The 23,482-nt window shown below is 53.2% G+C and overlaps 1 protein-coding gene across 1 annotated transcript in view; it reads right to left on the reverse strand.

The window, feature by feature from the left end:
* Nucleotides 1-423, reverse strand: part of Tgm2 (transglutaminase 2) — a 28,998-nt gene extending 28,575 nt beyond the window's left edge. The window contains exon 1 of the mRNA XM_046433438.2: nt 272-423. Within this exon, the coding sequence (XP_046289394.1) occupies nt 272-281 (10 nt within the window). The 5' untranslated portion in view covers nt 282-423. The remainder of the gene's footprint in view (nt 1-271) is intronic.
* Nucleotides 424-23,482: the final 23,059 nt, after the last annotated feature.

A 23,482-nucleotide genomic window follows, 5' to 3' on the forward strand; every position in this document is an offset into this window, starting at 1 on the left:
GCGCCTTAAGGTCGACCACAGCCTTAGCACTGAATGGCCTCGGCGACCCAGGGGGACAGAGCCGGGGTCGTGCCCGGGATGGGGAACCGAGGGCCCGCCCCTCCAGACCCGGGAGCCCGGCGCCCGGCCCAGCTCTGCCCACCTGTTGCGCTCCGAGTCGGGGGCTTGGCGGCCGAGCCGCGGCGGGTCCGGACCCCCTGATCCCGCGGGACCCCCGAGACCCGAGAGGCAAGCCCGGTCCCTGAGCGGGGGCGCGGACTAGGACACTCACCCTCGGCCATGGTCAAGACGGGGCGGCGGCTCCTCCAAGGTCACTGCGGCGGGACCCTGCCGGTGCGGACCACTGGCCGGCGCCGAGGGCGGCCTTAACTTATAGCCCGCGGCGGGGCGGGGCGGGGCGGGAGCGGGGCGGGCGCGGCCACCCAGCCCCGAGCGGGCGCCCCGGGACCCGAGCCCCGGAGGGACCGCGGCAAGGGCGCCCCCTGGCGGACGGCCGCCGCGCAGCTCGGGGACCTGGAGACCAGCGCCGGAGCGGGACCCGCCCACCTGGACCACAGCGGGACCCTGGGTGACAGAGACACGGGACACACGAACTCACACTCAGATCCGACAGGTCACAGCTCGGGCCCTCTCTCTGTCACACGCATAGCAAATACCACAGGGACACCCAGAGGCACACGTGGCCACAGACACACTCCAACAGACGACAACAGACCAACTTGGAATCAGACGCCGCCAGATACAGGGACAGGTACACTGCAGGAGCCACAGGCGGCCTCAGACTCGCCAACGAGGGGTGCCCAGGGGCAGCGGCTCACAGACAGACAGAGCTCCAGGCTGGCAGACAGGCCGCGGGCACAGACCCAGACAGCCCAGCCTGAGCAAAGCCCCCCTAATCCTCCTGTGCTGTCCCCTGCATCCTGTCCTCCCCTCTCCCAGCCTGGCCCACCCACTCATTCCTCCCCACTTCCCTCTCTCTCCTCATTCTTCCATCCATTGGCCTTCCTCGAGGACCCACAGTGTGCTGGGCGGGAATAAGGCCAACTTCCGGGGACCCAGTCTCAGACCCCAAGAATCCAGCGACTGGGGGCTCACCCTCCATCCTGCAACCCGGCCCCCAGCCTCCTGTGCTTCCTTACCCACTATGAGGGTCCCTAGAGAGTCAGAGGCCTCCCCCAGCCCTTTTTCTGGAGCAAGTTTGGTGATTGAGGTGCTGGGGCTGTCGAGTGGGCCCCATTTCCTGATCTTGTGTGGCAGGTAGCACCGGCAACCCGCCTGTGCTGCTGTAGTGTGTCCTTGTCTCTCTCTAGGTCAAATGGAGCCTGCCTGCAGTCTTACTGAGCAACCCCAAGACACGGCGCTGAGCCCTGCTTACCTGCAGAACAGCCCCGGGGGGAGGGCCCTGTAATTGCCCCATAATATAGAGGTGGCAGAAACCGTTCCCGCAGCTGGTGAAAGCTCAGCAGAGGGAGCTAAGTATGTGGCAGGCACGAGGCCAGGGCTGCTGGGTGTGGTGGCGCACACCTGTAATCCCAGCTGCTTGGGAGGCTGAGGCAGGAGGATTGCCAGTTCAAGGCCAGCCTCAGCAACTCAGCCCGAAATTAAAAAAAATAAAAATAAAAAGAACTGGGGATGTAGCTCAGTGGCAGAGCACCCCTGGGTTTAATTCCAAGAAACACACACACACGCACACACACACACACACACATGCACAGAGACCAGCGTTCAAGTCACCGCTGCTCTGACAGTGTGTGGCCATGGAGGTATTTCAACTGTCGGGGCCTCAGTTTCCACCTGTGCAAAAACAGCTGAGCCCCATCCTCATGGGCCTGAAGGGGACTCAGTGGAAATGATGGGAACCGAGGGACCCCTCACAAGGGGTGAGCGAGTTGAGAACTGGGGTCTCTGAGCTCTGCACAGAAATACCAAGCGGGCACCTCACTTCACCTCCTTGCTCGGTTTCCTATCTGTGGAATGGGGAAGACCGCAGTCCCCACTCTGCCGGGCTCGTGAGGACGGAGTGAGGTAAGCCTGGAGAGAACTTAGAGCAGCAGCCAGCAAACAGTTGGTGCTCGATGGATGCTGGCTGTGAGAACAGCCATCGGTGGTTCCTGCTTCCCAGCGTGGGGCGTGGAGCTGTGGGACCCTGCTGGCTGCCGGCTTCCTCCCTCTCCCACTGCACAGAACCAGAGCCGCGGTGACTCAGGCCCTTGAGCCACCCAGGACAGGGCCAGCCGGGATCAGGGCTGGCCTCCAGGAAGGTGGCAGGCCGAGGTCAGGGCCTCGCTGAGCCCAGAGACCTGGGTTCCAGCTCCGGTGACCTGGTGCTGCTGGCGGGCCGTTTCCCCAGATCTTCAGAAGGGCTGGAGGAGCCTGCCTTGCCTCCCCTGGCTGGAGAATAAGGATGCCAAACTCCATCTTGGAGAGGCCCAGAGAGGGTGCTCACGGGCTCAAGAGGCAGGACAGCAGAGCGAGGAACCCTCAGCCTTGCTGGGGTCGTGCTGTGCGAGAACAGGAGGCCTTGTTACGCTTCGCTGTGTGACCCCAGGTATGTTATCAGACCTCTCTGAGCTCCAGTTTCTGCTCTATAGAGTGTGCAGTGAGTCCCCACTGCTGAGGTGAGAGAAAACGTTTGCACAGAGCTGGCCACACCAAAAATACCCATGAGACTACTTTACCAGGCTACTATCAAGAGTCAGGGCTCCCCTCCCCTGGGGAAGGTGAAGCAGGGGGCAGATTACGTAGCGTATTTGGTGGGGGGCTCAGAAGGGCTCCTGCTTCCTCAGGTCTCCTGTGTACCCAGGGCCACTGAGCCTGAAGCCCGCCATTAGGGAGATCCTCTCTCTTACTTCCATAAGGGTTTTCAGGTCTCAAGATGGGGACAAGGTGACTCTTGATCAACCTGAACAACCCATCACCAGCCAGGTATCCTGTTTAAATCTTACCCTAGTCCCATCCCTGAAAAAATGATCTCATATATGATTTTTATCATTTGTTAAGTGAAAAGGCTGGGGCTCAGAGAGGTGAAGTAATTTACCCAAGGTCACACAGTCCGGAGGTGGGTTACAGAGCCTGGGCTTGCTGTTCCATGACTCAAAGGTCAGCCTTTCTTCTTCCTGCCCCTAGGGGAGCCCTCAGGAACCTGGATCATGTTCATGTTCTTAGCAAGTGAGGCCTCTCAGAGCTATGCTTCTGACTGTGATATGAGGATGCACAAGTGTGTGGGGCCTGAGAACGGGAGAGATAAGTCAGCAAGAGTTGAAGGAAAAATAGAAGGATGGAAAGAAAGGAAGAAGATTAAGGTTCAGAGAGGTTGGGCAAATCCTTTGAGGTCACACAGCATGACGGGGCTTCCAGGCTCAGGATCAACGCAGACATTCCCAAAGGAATGGTCACTTCCCAGGACAGAGACCACCCTGGACGGGTGAAGTGGGAGGGTGGGGTAGCACTGGGTGGGACCATGATGGGGCATCAGAGGCCTCAGCTTTTCTGACAACGGGTGACTAAGGGGATGAGCAGCGTCTGGAGTGAGGGACCCAGGGTGGGCGAGGTAGGACAGGGGACTCCAGCAACACGCCCACGCTGCCTCGCCTGCCACCTCTGCCCCTGTGCAGTGTCCCGGCCCCTCCTCTGCACAGTGGACACTCTGAGCATTGGCGTCCATTCCTGGGGACATGGGGGCCACACTACAGACCCCACAGGATGCTCCACCTGTGCCTAGATCCACCCTGGGGACATTGTCCTCCAGTGAGGCTTTCCAGTTGGGATGGCCTCCTCCTTAACCACCCAGCCTCCAGTAGGCTGGAGGTTGCATTCAGAGGCCCTTCCCTGCCCCCCAGAGACTCCCCTCTTGCTGCCTCAGACCCAGCACCCACAGCAGCTGGTCACAGCCCTGCTCATGTGAGGACTCGTGTTTGTTCCTGTCTTCCTCTAGCCACTGGCTCAACACATGTTTGTTGAATGAATAAGAGACCCGCAGCAAAGAGCAAGAGAACACGAGAGAGAGAGAGAGAGAGAGAGAGAGAGAGAGAGAGAGAGAGTTCCTCTGAGCCAGGCCAGGTGGTGTCTAGCCTGGGGATTCACCTGGGGATTTGTCCATCCCTCTTGACAGGATTTGAGGTGCCAGCTGCTCCTGGCAGGACCTGGGGGCAGGGCAGGGTGCTGGGCCTCCCTCGATTCCTGTTGGGAATCTGGGCCCAGGGAACCCTCCATCTTATCACCTACCATTGCAGGAGATCACCGGGAGATGGAGCAGGAAGAAGATCCTGCAAAGCCTCAGAGAAGACAAACAACTTTCCCCAGGTCACACAGCAAGACAGAGAAGAGTCAGGGTGGGGCCTCCAAATACACAGAAAACTGAGTCCTGGCTCTGTGCCTCGAGCTCTGATTGTGAAGTCTGAGAAACTGCTTCGTTCCATTTGCAACTGGCTCCTGCATTATAGCTGGGTGGGGAACCGAGACAGTGAGCATGGGGCCTGCCTGGGCTCTGCTGCTGTGGGCCCCAGCCCTGGCCTCTCCCGCTGGCTGAGTGGCCCCTAGCCTCAGCTTCCTCTTCCACATTCAGGAACTCAATACCGACCCCCAGCAGGGCAGGCTTCCAGGAGCTCAGAGAGGAAGGGAGAGCCTCCCAGGGAAGCGGGTCCTCTACTGTTGTCATTACATAATCCCTTTGAACTGATGCATAACAACGGTAGGTATTTGCCGTGCTGCGTAATATTCCAGCACACGTCCTCACTGGGTGATGATGGATCAGGGTGACTGGCGTGTCCAGCAGCTCAAACATTCAACCTTTCTTTGTATCGGGAACATTCGAAATCCTCTCCACCAGCTATTTTGAAATGTGCGATCAGTTGTTAACCGAGTCCCCTGGAGAGTGGCGGGACACCAGGAGTGACTCTCTACCCCTGCACCCACTCACCATCGACCACCCTGGGAACGGGGGTCTCGGGATGCGGGGAGCAGGTCCTGCCCACCCCAGGCAGCGGGCCTGGACTTAGTAAAGGACAGTTACTCACAAGGAGCCATCGCTTACTTGGCATGTAACCCTAGCAAGACAGTCACCCTCTAGAAGAACTGCAAAGGCAAGGACACATTCGTAGCCGGCAGAAGGAACACCAGAGGCGACCAGAACGGAGGGCCGGGGCGGGAGTGTCAGAGAACCCCGCCTCACAGTGCAGTTGTCAGCGATCATGACAGTGACCCAGAGGCTCCCTGGGAAGAGGGACTTTGTGACCTGTGCTTGGGCCCTAGAGCACCAAAGCACAGGATCCAGGACACAGGCTTGGCAGCTGGATGGACCTGGGTTCAAATCCAGCCCTTTCATCAGTCGCTCTCCTCTGTGACCTCCTTCCCAGCCTTCTTGGAGGGGAGCGCCACACTTAGTGGGGTCAGGACTCAGAAAAGGCAGCTGATTGTTGGTTCCAAAAAGGAGTGACGCATTGGAACAGCTTCTAGAAAAAGCTTCAGAACTCTTGAGCTCAGTGGAAGAAGCCAGCCACCAAGGACCACATGTTCTGTGACTCCCTGTACCCAAAGCCCAGGAGGGGCAGGTCCTTAGAGACGGGAGAAGCCCCGCGGTTGCCAGGAACAGGCAGTGACTGATGACCGGTATGAGATTTCCTTTGTGGTGAAGAGAATGTTCCAGAATCAGATTGTGGAGTTGGTTGTGCCAGTCTGTGAACAACCCTCCCCACAGATGACTTTTAAGGGGTATGAATTATCGTTCAATAAATGTAGTGTTAAAAAAATGGTGGTTGATAAAAAAAAATTCAGGAACACAGCTGTGAGGGGCATTGTGAATCTTGTCCTGTTCTCACAGCCAAAAGCCACAGGGAACACGGTCCCCTGGCCAAGGGGATGCAAGCCGGAGGGGCCTTTACAGCATTGCTTGTTATGGCAAAACCCAGCCACAACCTAAGTACCCAGCAGAGGGGGATGGATAAATAAACCTTGCCTGGGAAATTGCTAAGTGATTGAAAAGGAAGAGGTAGGCCTCTGTGCGGACCCATAAAGAATTCCAAGTCACAGCTCTGAGGGAAGAAAGTAAATGGCAGGATGTCATGTGGGGAAGGAGACCACAGACCAGACCGATCAACATCTGTGGGAACAAACAAGTAAACATACACACAATATGTAAATATCAGCACAGAGACGGCGGTGGAGAAGGCAGCTTGCAAAAACCCACTCTCAGTTGCTGAGGGTGTGGGGGACTGGGGACTGGGGACCAGGACTGGGGGACGGGTAGTGATTCCCCGGTGATCAGAACATTTGAAAGGAGAGAAACGATCTTAGGTGTCACTTAGGTAATTAGATATTATTTTTTTTTTAAAAAAGGATAACCTGTTCTACTTCGGGAATAGGGCTTTCATAAAAATGGAAATACTCCAAAATAAAGAAATTCTGGCAAAGTAGGTAAAGAAAATATAGTCAGAGATAAAACAGAAACTAAATGTGCCAAAATTTTTAAAAAATAAAATAAAATAAAACCCTAAAATCAACCCAGAAAATACTTTGTCAATATTGGCACAGTTTTACAAAACCCAGCCCACAAGCAGAGCCCGAAAATAAAGAAGAGATTCAGGAACGCGCCCACGGCCAAGACTTGGAATTTCGAGAAGTGTACACTGAGTTTCTGTTTCCCTCACAACCTTACTTACGACCTAAAGTGCTTCAGATCCACCCCACCGCCCCAGGCCAAAGTCCAAGGAATTGCATCAAAACTCCTGCCGTGAAGGAAGGTTTAGAGAGATGAACCCACTCGGCCAAGGTCAAGGTCACACAGCCCGGGAGAGATGAAACAGAGGTGCTCACGTCCACTCTGGTAACCAGTGCTGCGGGAAGATCTGCAAGGGCAGGTCAGCCTGGGCGTGGGTGCCTGGCCCAGCGCCCAGGGGTGAGGGGGAGGCACCACCCACCTTCTGCAGCACTTCCTTGCACCCCTATCCCTAGGTTGAGTCACCGGCTCTGTCTGCCTGACACACCCAACCCGGTCAATAAGACTGAAACACACTTTCTTTCATGGAAATAAATGGCTCTCTAGGGCCGTGCTGAGCTTGTTTACCCAAACTGACCGCTCACTCCTCCGGCCTCTTTGATGAGCCTCTTGAGTGACATCTCCCTGAATTGAATGTCTGGAGGCCTGGGACCCTCCTCCGCTTGACCCAGTTAGTCTGCACCCTGACCTTCGCACCAGGAGGGGCTGCAGTTCCAACGTGCTGTCACGGGAGATGGGGGGTGGCCTCTTTGCTGGAAGGGCAGGGCTTGGTCTCCAGGACAATAACCTCCAATACACACAGGCCTTGGCGGTTGAGGCCGCCATCTTGGTAAAAGCAGCTGAGCCACTGTTTTGCCCTGGGGTCACTTAGCCCTTCTCCAGAGGCTGGATGGCACTGTCAATCAGGTGGCCTTCCCCGTTCTAGTTAAGGATGGGTCTGGGGCCCCAACTCAGTCAGCCAGACTGTCCCCTGGGACTCTGAATCTTCCAACTCCAACTCCAGTTCTAAGAAGGGAACGTGCTGGTCCATTCCTAGGACTACTTCAGGTGTGGTCTTTCGTGAAGCCGGGCTTTTTATGATTTTGTTGAATCTTTTTTCTTAAAGTCAGACTGATTGGGTTATAATTTACTACGATTCACCCAGATCGCATTACGTATGGTCCGATTCACCCGACTGATGACAAACGGGTACAGTCATGTTTTTACATCACAGTGGTGACATCTGCCGAATCCCCCCTCCCGGCTGGCCCTCCCGCCCTTCTGCGGGCCCCTCTCTCCCTCTCCTGTCGGCCTCTGGCCACCACTGATCTGGCCGTTGCTCCTGGGTTCTGCCTTTCCTAGAACGTCACAGAAATGACTCCCGTGGTGGACATCTGTCTGCGTCTGGTTTCCTTCCTTTGGCCTGATGGACTCTGTGCTTGTGTGACGTCCAGACACCAACAGTTCCTTCCCTCTGTTACTGAGGAGCCATTTCATTTAGTGAACAAGCCACAATTTATCTGTCCACTAACCCGTTGACGGACTTTGGGGTTGATCTAGGTAATTATGAATGGAGACTCTGTAGATGTCCAGGTGTGGCTCTTTGTGGGACAGACATGTGTCTTCTCTGAGTAAACACCTATGCACTGTCCCCACATCCTTCCAACTGATCTTTTGGACGTCATTAAGCTGCCCTAAGTTGTGCCCATTCACACACCAAGGGGCAGGTTGGATCCGCCCCTCCCCACCCCTCCTCTGATTCTCCCAGAGACCCTGGGGTGTAGGGATGCTTAGCCTCATTGTACCCAGGAATCCAAGGCTCAGGGCCACACATTTGATTTGGGGACTTGAATGCAGATCAAAGTCACCAAGGGAGCCACAGAACGCTTTCTAAATTCCCAGTGGCCCCGTGGGCAGGGAGCGGCCCCCAGTGAAGGGGCTGAGAAACCTTCATGGATCAGGGTTTTCAGTCGGTGAAATGGAAACTTCCTCCCTTTCTCCAGGCCCCAGTTTTCCATTTATAAAAAGGTGGGGCCAAATAATACTATTTTTTTTTTTTTGGTACCGGGGATTGAACCCAGGGGCCCTCTACTACTGAGCCACATCTCCGGCTCTTTGCATTTCTTATTTTGAGACAAGAGTCTTGCTAAGCTCCCAGGCCGGCTTTGAACTTGCGACCTTCCCTGCTCAGCTAAGATCTCCGGCTCGCACCACGGTGGGCAGCTCAAATAGCGATAGCCCCAGAGTCTGTGCTTGAGGCACACTTGACTCTGAGAGTGGCCTCATCTCAGCCTCCTCTGCCTGAAGGAATTCCAGGGAACGGGGCTGGGGGTGCGGGGTGGGGGCAGCGCTCCTTCCCATCAGCCCCTGCGGGCATCTCCTGCGCTGGCATCCTGCACTGGGTGACCCCAGAAGAACAATTTGCACTCCCTGCCTTTTTGGATTAAAAAAAAGAAAAAAAAAAGGATACCCCTGTCACCTTGGGTTAGCGTCACCCTTTCTGCTGAGAATCTCCCACCGCACGCAGCCCTCTCTGCCTGTATTTTCAGAATGTTCAAGTTTCTAAACAAGACCCGACAAGTTGGATGGCTTTTTTTTTTTCCTTCTCAAGCTTTTTAAAATAAAATGAATCGCCCTGTTCCATTCCGGAGGCCCAGATTCGATTAACCCTCTCGTTTCCTCCGTGGTGGTGGCTGTGGGCATGGAGCAGTGCAGACGTGGGAGGAGGGGGGTGACGGGGGACCCTCTCCTCCTAGGTCACCGCTCTCCCAGTGCTAACAGGGCCGTGCCCAGGCTTCAGGACCCCACAGCTGTGGCCTTTCAACCTTGGGTGAGTCTCCACCATCTCAGATCCTCAGTTCCCTGGTGGATACTAGTGGAGCCGGGATGGCCTGGGGCCCGTCAGGGTGGGTCCTCCTCCTGCATCCTGGTACATCCTGCCACCAGCTGCCTCTCTGGTCTCCCCACGTCCAGCTGAACACAAGGAGCCCCTCCACTTCCCACCCCTCTCCTGCCCCTTCTCAGCTGCCCTCAGGTGGCCTGGGAAACCCACAGGAGATGCCTTGCTGGAGCAAGTGTCCCGGGAGGCAGAGGTTGCCTGGACCTGGCCTCATGAATCCTCCCTCGGAGGCCCACAGGGAGCTGGGCTCACCACCCTCTGTCTTCCATGGTCTCTTGCTAGGCCTTTCCGTGACCCACTCCTTACAGGTGGGGAAACTGAGGCACTTGCCCCTGTCCAGGCCTGCGTGGCTGTCACAGCCTTCTCTTCGGCCTTCCTCTGTCAAGGGGCCGTTGGAGTGAGGTGTGGGAGGACCTGGAGGAGGCGGGTGGGTCTGCTCCCAGCTGAGAGCTTTTGCACTGGCTGTTCCCTCTGCCTGGGATGCTTTTCCCTGCCATTGTGCCTCGTCTGAATGGCAGGCCGCAGGGAGCTTGGAGAGAGCCTGATGGTGGAGACTTAGCCCCCCTACCTGTTAGATGCGGTGTGGCCTGGAGACTGCTTCTCTTTCTGGGTCCTAATGTTCTCTTTAGTAAAGCCTGCTGATGGCTCCTCTGGGGAAGGCTTGGGACCCTTTGGAATCCAGATGAGAAAGGGACTCTGTCTGGCAGATCAGGCCAGGCTCTGGGGGAGGTGACAATCTGGGTTTTGCAGTTTAAACAGGAATTAGGCAGATAAGCAAATAGGAGCATTTCAGGAAAGGGACCTGGCTGTGCCTACAGGGGTGAGGTCAGAGAGGTGAGGGAGAGCTCAGAAAAGTACGTGGGAAAGCGTCCACCCACGTGGCTGGAGTTTCAGGGTCCTGGGAGGAAGGTCAAGGCTGGAGAGATGGGCCGAGCCTCGACCACAGAGGCCGTGTACCCGGGAGCTGAAAGGCTTTTAGGCCAAGGAGTGGTATGTTCAGGCCTGAGTTTGGAAAATAATAGGGACTCGTTAATTACGGACTTTTAGAGCCTGAATTCAGTGATGTCATCACCCCTGGGCTCTTTTAAAAAAGATGAGCACATTGAGGGCAGCGGTGCCCACAGCTGGTCAGGGCAGGAGCCTGCTCCCCCTGGTCTCTGCCAGGGGTGTTGAGCCTGAGACAGGGATGTGTTTGAAGATCCTTGAGGTAAGTTGTCCCCATGGGACCAGTCCCCCGCCCTCACAATGTCCCTCCATCTGCTTCTTTCCATTGGTCCTGCCCTGGAGTCTCAGAAGACCAGAGTGGGTGTGCCAACCCTCTTCTTTTATTTGTATTTTGTTTTATTATTTCGGTTTTGTAGTCTAGAGACTGAACCCAGGGTTGTGCTACCCCTGAGCTACTTCCCCAGCCCTTTTTATTTTTTTTTATCTTGAGACAGGGTCTGGCTAAGTTGCCCAGGCTGACCTTGAACTTGTGACCCTCGTGCCTCAGCCTCCTGAGTAGCTGAGACTGCAGCCGTGGGCCGCCACCGCGCCCAGCAGCCCCTCTCACGTGGTTCTTTCCCAGGTATGTGAGCCTGGCTCTGTTCCTTGACCTGGAGCTTTGTTTCCCATCTGATTGACAGGTAGGGTCCCCTCCAACTCCACAATGGTCCTGAGGAGGAAGGAGGCCAGCCATGACCTGGTGCCCTGAGTGTGGGACAGCAGCCGGGTGCTGGCGAAATGGAGAGACTGAGACCCATGATTTGCCTTCTTGGCCTAAGCGTGGGGGAGGGTGGCACAGAGCCTCCTGGGCCTCACTGTTCTCAGCCTGGTCCCTGTGCCCCTCTTCGCCTCAACAGCTGTGCCAGGGACAGTGGGAGGAACCACTTCCCCACTGAGGGACTTCAGGGCAACCCTGAGGAAGCACAGGCCACCCTTCCCCAGTGTCCCAGGAAACCTCTGTCTGGCTGAGTACAGCTGGTGGCAGTGATGTCAGGCCTGGTTTGGTGGCCAAGGCGGCAATAGCCCCGGGGCCTGACGGGTGCACCCGAGGGCCACGGCTGAGTCATTAATCCTGCCCTGAAAGGCCCTTGAACATGACCTTGCTCAGCCTACGCCACACTCAGACTGCACTTGGGAAGGGTGGCGTGGCTTTAGCGCTTGGTCAAATTTAGACTGAAGGAAGCGCTACCCCGCAGGAATCCGGATCACCTTAGGAGCTCCCTCCACTCTTAGGCTCCCAGAGAAAGGCCCAGGAATCCCTCAGGCAGCAATGGTGGCTCACTGGTCGGCAGATGGGTAGCAGTGCCCACTCTGGACCCAGCTCGGTACCAGGCCCTGTGGGAGGCAGAAGTGAGCTCAGCCAGCCTGTTTCCCTTCTGGGGCTCTAACAGAACATCTGTGGCTTTCCCCTAATTGATATTATGGATGCACGCTCAGGGTTTGACATTTACAAAATACATTAGAGCCCACAGAGGAAAGCGGAAGTCCCTCCACACATCCCCAACAGAGAGAGCAACTGTTAACATTTTGCTGCGTCTCTTAGTGTTGCCGTGTTAGACTTAAGTATACGTGTTTATATAAACTTATAAAAATATGCATTTAATTTCCAAAAATGGAGTCTCTCCATCTGAGGAGTGTTTATCCAGTACCCACCCGTGTGCCAAGTAGGTGCTAGCGGCGGATAAGGCAGATGTGGTTCCTCCTCTCAGAAAGTTGTCCCGAAAAGATTCGTTTGTCACCTATCTTTTTTTCAGAGTGAGTCTAACATTTCTCAAGTTACTATAAATATTTCTACAACCTATTTATCAAATAGATGAACCCTAGTTTATCTTCAATCCCCTTTTGTTGTACACTTTGGCTGCTTCCCAGTTTTTTAAACTACTGTAACAGTAGGGTCCCTGTAGCCGTTGGCTCATGTGGTGGGCTGGCTCAGTGGACAAGGATTTCAATGGCATTCTATGTGCCTCCCCACACTGTAGGGGCTGGAAGAGTGAAGATTGCATTTCCCAGACTCCCTTGCAGCTAGGGTGTGCAGACCAATTAGGTTGTGCCCATTTTTTGCACAGGTGTGAGATTTTAAAGGCTGAAATACAGTGGAGATCGTCTTTCTCCTGCTTTTGCAGCTGTGGAAGCATTGAGACTGTCTGTGGCAGAGTCTCCGCGCCCAGTCGCCAGTTCCTGGGTGTCCAATGAGGGTGGTGGGACATCAGCAGCATCTGACCTCTGGGTTAACACTAAGGTGACAAATTCCTCAAAACAGTAGTTCCCAGGCTTCCAGATTATGGCAGTCAGCAGTGTCTCTGGGCCGGTTAGTTCTGTGGTGACCTTAGAGTCATTCCTGGAGACCCACAAGCTACTTTTCCAGGTATTTGAATGATTTCGCAAAAACCCAACTTCCTGTTTTAAATCTCTTCCTGCTTAAAGTAGTAAATACAGCTTTCTGTGTTCTGCAACAAAAGCCTATGGAATGTATGCTAGGTCTCTGAGCCTGTTTGCAGTTACTTCCTCAGAATACATTTCTAACCGTGGAACTTTTAGTCCCAGAATTCACTCTTTCCTTGCTGGGTTTTATTGAGCTATAATGAACATACCACAAAATCCACCCATTTAAATTATACAATTTCATGGCTTTTAGTGTATTTGTAGAGTTTTTGATCCATCAATATCTACTTTTAGAACATTTTCTTCACCTCAAAAAGAAAATTCATCTCCATTGACATTACTCCCCATCCCCCTCCTCAATCCTGGGCAACTATTAATCTATTCTCTCTTTCTTTTGATTTGTCTATTGTAGATATTTTGTATAAGAATTGTAAAATATGCCATCTTTTGTAACTAGCTTGTTTCATTGAATGCTTTCATGATTCATCCATGTTGAAACCCGTATCAGAATACCATTCCTGTTTTTTGTTGGATGATGATCTATAACGTGGATATAACACACTTTATTCATCCATTCATCAGTTGGTAGACGTCTGGATTGTTTCTACTTTTAGACTCTTGGGCCTGATGCTGCTGTGAACATTTATGTATGTTTTTGTGTGGATGTAGGTTTTAAATTCTCTTGACTATACATGTAAAAGTGGAATTTCTGGATTGCGTGGTGACACTGTGGCGCTTTTTGAGCGGCTGCCAAACTGTTCTCCAAGGTTGTTGCACCATTTCACATTCTCATTAACAATGCATGGATTTCCAGGTTTTCCACACTGTCTGGAACACCTAATATTGCCTCTCTTCTTTGCTATAATCTTTCTAGTGAGTGTAAAGTGGTGTCTCATAGTTGTTGTCGCTTTTTTTTTTTTTTTTTTGGTTGTGGGGGGTACTGGGGATTGAACTCAGGGGCACTCAACCACTGAGCCACATCCTCAGCCGTATTTTGTATTTTATTTAGAGACTGGTGTCACTAAGTTGCTTAAGGCCTCGATAAATTTCTGAGGCTGGCCTTGAACTTGTGATCTTCCTGCCTCAGCCTCCTGAGCCACTGGGATTACAGGTGTGTGCCACCTCGCCCAGCTCGGAGTCTCATAGTTTTGATATGCACTTCCCTAATGGCTAAGGATGCTGAACACTTTTTCATCTGCTTACCACCCATTCATGTACCTTTTGCAGAGAAATGTCTATTGAGATCCTTTGCCCATTCTTTGGTGGAGTTATTTGACTTTTTATTATTGAATTATAGTGTTCCATATATATTGTGGATAAAAATACCTTAAGAAGATTTGTGATTTTCAAATGTTTTCTACCCATTCTGTGGATTGTCTTTTCACACTTTTGTAGGCAAAAGTTTTTAATTGTGAAATCCAATCTATTTTTTTTCTTTTACTGTTTCTGCTTTTGGGTGTTACATCTAAAGCTATTATAAACCCAAGGGCATGATGATCCACTCCTACATTTTCTTCTAGGAGTTTTATAGTTTTAATTTCTACACTGAGATTTATGATCTGTTTTGATTTGATTTTTATATCTGGTGTGGCTGTATATATTCAGTTGTCCTAACGCCATTTATTGAAAGACTATTCTTTCCTCTGTTGAGTGTTCTTGGTACCCTTATTGAAAGTCAATTGACTATAAATGTGAAAGTTTCTTTCTGGGCTTTCAATTCTATTCTCCCAATCTATATGTCTGTCCTTATACCAGCAAGGATTGCTGTCTTACTTACTTCTGCTTTGCAGTTAGTTTTGAATTTAAGAAGTGAAATTCTGAGCCCGGTATGGTAGTGCATGCCTGTAATCCCAGCCACTTGGGAGGCTGAGGCAGGAGGATTGCAAGTTCAAAACCAGCCTCAGCAACAGCTAGGTACTAAATAAATCAGTGAAATCCTGTCTCTAAATTAAATACAAAATAGGGGTGGGGATGTGGCTCAGTGGTTGAGTGCCCCTGAGCTCAATCCCCCATTATTACCTGCCCCCTCCCCCCGTCCAAAAAAAGTGTCAATCTTCCAATTTTGCTGTTTTCACTACTTGGGGTCCCTTGCAATTCCATATGAAATTTAGGGGAAAGAAAAGAGCCATCTGGATTGTGACACAGATTGGCACAGATTGCATCAAATCTTTAGACCCATCTGGAGAGTATTGCCATCTTAATAATATAAAGTTTTGATTTATGAACATGGTATGTCTCTTCATTTCTTTAGATCTTTCATTTCTTTCAAGAGTGCTTTGTAGTTTTCATTCCACAAATCTGGCACATTAAATTTGTTCTCGTAAATTTTACTCTAAAGGGCTATTATAAATTGAATTGTTTTTTTAATTCTGTTTCAGATTTTTCATTACTATTATATAGAAATACAATAGACTTTTGTATATCGATCTTGTAGCCTGCCACCTTCCTGAATGATTTTGTTCTGACAATTTTCTAGTTGATTCCTTAGCATTTTTAATATGTAAGATTATGTCATCTGCAAATAGAGATTGTTTGGCCTCTTTTCAATCTGATGACTTTTATTTTTTTTGTGTTATCTAATTGCTTTCGTTAGAACCTCCAATGGACTGTTGAATAGAAGTGGTAAGAACTGAAGTCATTATCTTGTTTCTGGTCTGTGGGAGGAAACCACCTAGGTTTTTGCCAGAAAGTATGATTATTAGCTGTGGGTTTTCATAGGTGCCCTTTATCAGGTTGAGGTCATACCCAGTTTTTAGGGTTTTGGTTTTGCTGTGTGAATCATGCCCTTGGACATACAGAGCATTTCCCCAGTGCTCCTCCCTCGGCCACATCATTCCAATGACAAGCGAGGTCACTGTGAAGGTGTGGCCTCCAGAAATGACCAAAACTCTCCAGGTGATGACTGGTCACAATGTGGGGCAGTGTGCATCAGCAGGCACAACTGTCCCTTCATCAAGCTGTGACACTCCTGCTGGTGGAATCCGGTGTAGGTCTGGCTCTTTGGCAACTAAGATCAGTGCAGATCCTTTTATGAACCACATCTACCCTCACCCCTGTCAATCCGAAGCCCCTGCCTTTAATAACTTTTTAACTGAGGTGTAGCACAGCGAAGGTTAATTTCAACATGATTCCAGATGTTTCTGTGAAGGCATTTTCTAAAATTTTTTTCAGATGAAATTAACATTTAAGCCAGTAGACTTTGAATAAAGCAGGTTAGATCACCCTCCATAACATTGGTGGGCCTCATGCAGCTAGTGGAGGGCCTTAGCAGAAAAAGATCCACCACCCACAGGAAGGAAAACATTTTCCCACAGACAGCTTCACTCTTGCACTGCGACATCAGCCCTTCCCTGGGCCTCAGGCCTGCTGCACCCCCTAAGCCTCTCCCACTCGCCGGCAGGTTTGGAACTTGTCAGCCTCCATAATCATGTAGTCCGGTGCTTAAAATAAACCAGTTTTCAGTTCCTCTGGTGAGCGCTGATATGCACACTCACACACAAGCACACACACACACACATACACACGCACACAGGTACACATATATTTGAGTGCACTTAAATGATACATTTACACACACACACACATGCATGCACGTGTGCACACACATGTCAATACAGTGCCCCGTCTGTAATACCAAGGAAACATAAAAGGGAAGTAATTTACAAGAAATGATGTGTATTTCAATATGTTCTTGGGAACAACTGCCCGGGAAGGCAGGAGGAAAATGTCAGATCCATATCTCTGCATAATGAGGGAGTTTGGATTCCAGGGACGTAAGCAGACCAGTCACCATGACACGCAAGAAGTGCAGGAAAATGGAAGGGACAGGAGGTGCAGGTGGAAATTAAAATAAAACCTGCTGTCAGGGCAGGACATAACAGATTCCACTTATTTGTATGTAATAAGAGAAAGAGAAATCACCTCAGTGGAAGGAGGGAGCACATGCCAGGAGCACGTACCGGGAGCACTGCAGCCTGTCAGGAGGAGGGATGCAGGACGCCTGCTGGCGCACAGGCGGGGTGGCGGTATGGTCCCACAGAAAGAGCAGCGTCCTTGGCGGCCCACCTGCCAGCAGAGGAAGCCTCTGTCTTCAGCCCCTTCTGACTACGTGCCTCATCAGAAAGAGGCGACAAGTGACAGTCACCAAAAGATACTTTTCATCCAACATCGCAGAGACAGTGCGTGGCACCCTGATGCTGACAATTCCTGAGTCAGATCAAAAAATAACAGGATAGCCCCAAACCAGTCATCCCAGCACACACTTCTCACAGGACAGAATCAGAAGGACCCTCCTTCCAGATACGCAGTGACTTTGCTTGTAGCTCTACTATTTGGCTAATAGTTGGTTCTAAAATAATAGTCACATCTCCTCCATCAAATACTGGCGGCTGGTCTTGCTGGTTGCGGACACCTATCCCTCCAACGCTTCCCCTGTGAATCTGTAGCTGGAGGTGGTCTAATACTTGACCAGACAGGCTGGGCAGAAGGAGAAGACGGTTGGATAATTGGGTCCCTAGTCCTTATTCCTTTTACACTCCCCTGTGAATAGCAACCTTTCCCCAAGGAAAGGTTCATGAGTTCTTCCCGTAACTTCTTTTATAAACCTTTCAGGGCTGTGATGTACTAAAGCCCGACTGGTTTATATTGGTTTTGAATTTTCACTGGTGGACATTTGAAAGTTGCAGAGGATGTGGGGCAAATTTCTGTTGCATGAGAGTGTTCTGTGCATTGCCAGATCCCCAGGATCCCTATTCTTGCACCCAAAATGTCATTAGAGGCCCTACTGATTATGGCAGCCAAAAATGACTTTATAATTTATAAAATATCCCCTAGAGAACTGCTGATTTCAACCCACGTTGAATCCTGTTCTCTTTGCACAAAGCCCATGCGTGGTGTTTGAGCCTAAGAATGATACTGACAGATATTCCCTCTTAGGAAGTTTCATCTTCTTATATTCAGCTATCCGTCCTGCTGACCAAGGTCTTCAGACAGCCTGGCTTTACTGTCCCAGGTCTTATTGCTCCTCCCAGCCATTTCCACTTTAAAGTGATTGATACGAACAGCATGGGCCTGGGAACACCCTGGACCTTCCAGCGGCCTGTGGTGAGCTGACACTTGGCGTCCTCTGGCTTCTGGCTCTGTGTTGACCTCACAGGATGCACTAATGTTTCATCAACTTGTTCTTAGGGTGCTTTAGTGTTAGGAGCACAGCAGGATAGGAAGGGTGCAGCTCAGAACAGGGGAGGGACTTGCTCAGGATCCCCAGGTGAGTCAGTCAGAGCCAGACCATCGCAGTCTGCCCCGCACTGACGCCTGATCCAGGCCCCAGGGGTTTTAAATTCCTCTGGTGGAGACTCAGCAGCTCAGAGTAGGCCACGCTCTAATCTGGCCTAAAAAGGGGTGGAATCCAGGGGCCTGCCCCAGCCAAGCGTGCGGTAGCCACAAGCCTATTTTGGCATCTGGCTTGATGCCAAAGAATGGGCAGGGAGCCAGCACTTTGTGGAGAGCCCAGGGTGAGTGGCCTCAACTGATCAGCAGCTGCCCACTCAGGCATCTGGGATGGGGTAGTGGCTAGAGCCCCACATGGACCGCCTATGCTCCAAAGCAGGGACCTCACCTCTTCTGTCCTCTAGGGCCTCAGTTTTCCTATCTGTAGAGTGGGAGTGGTCATTCCTCCTTTGATCACCTTCCAGAGATATTATAAGGGTCCCACAAGCAAGACTCGACTCGTAGGCTTTCTAGAACATTCCAAAGACATTGTATTGTTCTGAGATCACCATCAAAGGAGTATGAGCAGAGCAGAGAAGTCGTCTGCCTTGGGTTTGAGCAGGATGTTCTGAATGCTGTGCAGGAAGCACACATTGAGGGGAGTCTCAGAGCTGATGGACAGGAGAGGGTGCTACTGCAGTAATCCAGGCACAAGGTGAGAGCGGGGGCTGGGGAGACAGTGAGCTGCACCCCAAAACCGAGTGTGGGTGTGAGAGAGAGCACGGGAGGAGAATGCAGGGTGTTGACCCGAGCAGGGGACTTGTCATGGGTGGGAAGGCTGCGGGAGCCGTCGGTTTAGCCTGGGACGTGTGACGTGAATTGCCTCAGACTTCCAAGTGGGGGTGTCAGACGCTCCTCACTAAATTAAGAAGCCCCCGGGGCCACTCCCCAGTTAGCGGGTGACCCGACGGATGCACTGGACTGACGGATGCACTGGACTGACGGATGCACTGGACTGACGGATGCACTGGACTTTCAGAGCAACACCGCTTGGTCAGGAGGCAGGAGGATGGAAAGTTCGAGAAGCAGCAGCTGAGCCAAGAGTGAGAACAGAGTCCCAGAAGGCCCACACGTTCATGCTGGACCAAGCTGTGTTCCATCCTCCTGCCTCCTCACCAAGCGGTGTTGCTCTGAAAGTCCAGTGCATCCGTCGGGTCACCCGCTAACTGGGGAGTGGCCCCGGGGGCTTCTTAATTTAGCGAGGAGCGTCTGACACCCCCACTTGGACGTCTGAGGCAATTCACGTCACACGTCCCAGGCTAAACCGACGGCTCCCGCAGCCTTCCCACCCATGACAAGTCCCCTGCTCGGGTCAACACCCTGCATTCTCCTCCCGTGCTCTCTCTCACACCCACACTCGGTTTTGGGGTGCAGCTCACTGTCTCCCCAGCCCCCGCTCTCACCTTGCGCCTGGATCACTGCAGTAGCACCCCGAGTCGCTGGGATGACAGACGCACACCGCGGGGCCCGGCTCTCTGCTCAGCTCCCCAGCACCGGTGCCTCATCTCCCACTGCCTCCCGGTGGGCCTCCGCTCCAGCCCCGCTCCACGGCCGCTGCTTTTGTCCTGCGACACTCTGCGTAGAGCTGGACGTACTCAAGGCAGCCTGTATGCAAACTCAGGTCACCCCGAGCACCCCTCCCCAGGGAGGCAGAATCCATCGGCTGCTTTTGGGTAACGCTGCACCAGGTGAGTTGGTTCTCTTTAAGTGGAATTTCATGCACGCAGAAGGCTCTGGAAACATCCCTGCTGCTGAACGGTGAGGTCAGTCTCCGAGTGGTCTCGGAGTCTGTGCAGTGGGCATCAGGTCTTCACCTGAGCCCACGGGGACAGATGAGCGGAGAAAGCCCAGAGCTGCGGCGTCCTGCCTCTGGCTGGGCGGTGGGGCCCCCCGAGCTGCTTTCTGGATCCAGCTCGGATTGAATTGTGCTGGACCCAGCCTGCCCGCGTCCTCCGCGTGCCCACATCTCTTAAAGGAGCCCTCCCCCAGTCAGAGACAAACCCCTCCACCGCAGCCCAGGTTCCTTTCCTGGGAGTCTCCTCCTCCCTCCCCCCTTTCTGTCTGACCTGCTGCCCATCTTCCTGGCTTTACTCAGGCCCTTATAAAGTAGATCTTGAAGGCATGGACTTCTGGACTCCACAGGTGCATGGACCCAAGTATGAACCACAGGGCATGTGCTGTGCCCCAAACTCTCACTCCTGACTAACTACATATTCAATCCCTCAGAGGCACTATCATTTGCCCATTTTACAGACAAGTACACTGAGGACCAGACAAGTTGCAAGGCCAAGTTTGGAGTCAGAAAAAAGCAGCCGTCAACCCTTACCCACCATGCTCTGTTGTTCAGAGACCTTGCCCTGTGACAGTAAATTCCTAGGGTCACTGCCACAGGCAGCACCCCAGGCTCAAGCCCACGCACATTTCAGGTCCAGGAGAGTCAGGCCTTTTGGGGTGGCCTCCAGGGGAGATATGTCCAGGCAGAAAGCAGGGGAGGCCAAAGTGGGGCCAGGTCGGTGTCAGACAGGGTGACTGAGCCAGGCCAGGGTCACTTGCTGGTACCTCCCACCTCCCACCCCAGCCGAGGCTTGGCTGGGCCCGGGATGAGGTGAAGCCCTGTGGGCCAAGGAGGGGCTGCCCCCAGAGACAGCCAGGCCCTGGAAAGCAAGCCTCCTCCCTTGGCCAGCTCAGCCTGCCCAGCCCTACAAGGGCCTTGGTGGCAAAGCCACTGTCCCCAGGACCAAGCCTGGGCTTCTGAGGACATTCAGCCCCAAGAGCATGTATCCCCCAGTCTCTCATCATGACCCTCTCCTGATAAGAGACCCTTGTTTTATCCCTAATCACATATTTTGACCCTTTATTTTCCCCAGAGGGAAGAAACAGGCAAAGAGTCCCAGCATGCCTGCCAGGACTTCTAAGCTGTCCATTTAACACCGGGGGAAACTGAGGCACCGAGCAGGGAAGTCACTTATCTAAGATCAGCCAACGAGCAAAGGGTGGCCCTGGGACTAGAACCCGGGTCTGACAGTCCCCCTCTCCACAGCACCATTGCAACTCCCAGAGAGGGTGGGGGAGACTGGGCGGGACCTGTGCATGCTGGGACCCCCCCCAGAAGGGAGTGTGACCATCACCCTCCAGCCCTGCAGACGCTGCCACGGTGCCAGAGCCCGCACTGTCTTTCACAATGAGAGGTTTGGCTCAGGGCCCTTCAGGGGACGAAAACCATTTTCTTAGGAAAAGGAGAAACCAAAAGAAAACGCAATCAGACAAACCCACGATGGGCAGGCCTCCCCCACCCGCCGACCTCTGAGCCACAAACTCAGACGGGGAAATCCGAGGTGACCTGGTGTCCTAGTCCATTTGTTCTTTTGCTCATCCGGTCTGTTTGACCACCTGCGTGGTGTCTTTGGGTCCTCCCTTTGCTGGGTCTTCAGGTTTCAGCTCTGTGCAAGCCAGTCCTGATTCTCCAGGAGACCCGAGCTCCGAGTGGGGGCAGGAACAGACGTGGGTGCCCAGAGAGGGTGTGGGGCCCAACCTGAGGAACAGCCTGGGCACAGCCTGGGCAGGGAGGGCTTCCAGGAGGAGGTGACCCGGCATCGGCTCTGAAGGCTATGTAGGAGTTACCCCGGTGGGCAAGAGGGAGCAACAGGAACAATATCCTGAAAAATGTGGCCTCCCCAGGGAACGGGAGGGGGTCCTCATCCCAAAGGAGGTGTGGGGGGGAGGAGGCATGCATCGTGTGGGTCTGCTGGCCACTCAGGCTCCAGGCTTAGGTTTCTGAAGGATCAGGAGGAGGCCACCAGGATACTGAGGAATGGGCCAAGGAAACTCAGCAGTGATGGAGAACATGAAGTCCAGACCCCCAAGTTCCTGGCACATCCACAACTCAGAGCCGGGGGGCTGCTTTTCTGAACTTATATTCCCCACCGGAGGCTCAACAGGTGTCGGGATCCAGGGTTTTGAAGTCAGAATTCAGTGATAATGGCGACGTTGAGCACCCATCTGGGCCTGGCCTGGATCACGCACCTCACACACATGGGTTCTAATTCTTGCCCCGCTGTCTGCGATCCAGGCCAGGGAGGTGGATGACGTTTGGCCCAGAGTTGTAGAGCTGGTGCGAAGTGACACTGGGATTGGACCCAGGGGTGTCTCCCTGGAGCTCTAGCCAGGAATGGAAGGTGTCCTGTAGGGGTCCTTCCTGGGTGGCATTCCCAAGCAGACCTGAAACAGGATTGGGGTGAAAGGGGTTTATTAGGGAGCACTCCCAGGAAGCCCCAGAGACTATGGGACAGTGGGACAGGGAAGGGAAGAAAGCCACTCCCAGGAGTGCCAGCCAGGGAAGGGCTCTGGAAGGGCAGAGAGTACACAGCTGGGGTCGCTGCACCTCAACAAGGGACTGGGGAGGGGCACTTCCAGCTCCCCCCATGCACAGGCAAAAGGACTCCCATCAGTCTGGGCAGACACGAGTGGGGGCCGCTGGAGATGAGCACCCCTGATGTCCTGGAGACCGGGAGGGGGATCCACAGGCACTTAGAAGAGCTGAGCAACCATTCCGGTCCTCGGCCAGTCTTTGTGGTCACTTCATGGTGTGAAAAATGCTCTGCACTGTCCCACGTGCACACCTGACGTGCATGCCACACACGTTCCCTGAAGCAGCGGCCTCCCTGCACACCTCCCTGTGAGGAGGCTCAGGGCCTGGAAGTGCATGAAGCGGCCCTGAGTGGAGACACAGGTCGGATTGCTGCTGAGAAGAGCTGTGGGCGCCGAAGGGCAAGAGTGTGGTTTTCTGATAACAGAGGGATTGACCTAAGTGAGGGTGTCAAACGTTACTGGAGGAGGAAGTGATGTCTGAACTGAGAGCGAGAAAGGAAGAGGCACAGCAGAGGCTGTGGGAATGGCCAGTGGCCCAGGACTCCCCTGGTGGCCCCTTGGCCCCAGAAGCCCCTGTTCAGGACACCTGGGCGGAGCCCCGTTTCCTCATCTGCACAGAATGCAGAGGGAGCTATGACCCCCAGACACCCACTGAGAAATGAGGGCAGCAGCCATGGCAGAACTCTCTGGGCCCTCTGTCCCTGTGACCTCGAGCCTTCCTCTCTTTGCCCTCTGTGGTCAGACTGTGACCTCTCGACTTACCAGCCTGTCCCTCAGGGCCCCACTCAGTGCCTGGGTTGCACAACGACTGCCAGTTCCTGATGGGGCAGCCAGCTCGGGCTCCCTGCAGGCCAGACAGTCTTTGTCGCCTGCTTAGGAAATGTCAGCCCACAGGGACACTGACCTGGGGTCAGGGCTTTGAGAGTGTTCTAGAAACAGTTCCATTTCTGGAGAAAAGCTGGCCTTGGTGACAGCAAGACTGGTGTGGGTTCTGGACTCAGGCTGCTCTGTGTCCCAGGACAGCCTGTCATATCACGGTCATTACCTCTCATCCTTCTGAGGCCTCTGCACCTTCAACATTTAAAGCAATTGTTAATGTTTGCTGAGTC

The sequence above is a fragment of the Marmota monax genome, unplaced genomic scaffold, assembly GCF_021218885.2.
Source record: "Marmota monax isolate L192 unplaced genomic scaffold, Marmota_monax_Labrador192_F-V1.1 WCK01_AAM20220418_F8-fsc00014, whole genome shotgun sequence".
Taxonomy (NCBI): domain Eukaryota; kingdom Metazoa; phylum Chordata; class Mammalia; order Rodentia; family Sciuridae; genus Marmota; species Marmota monax.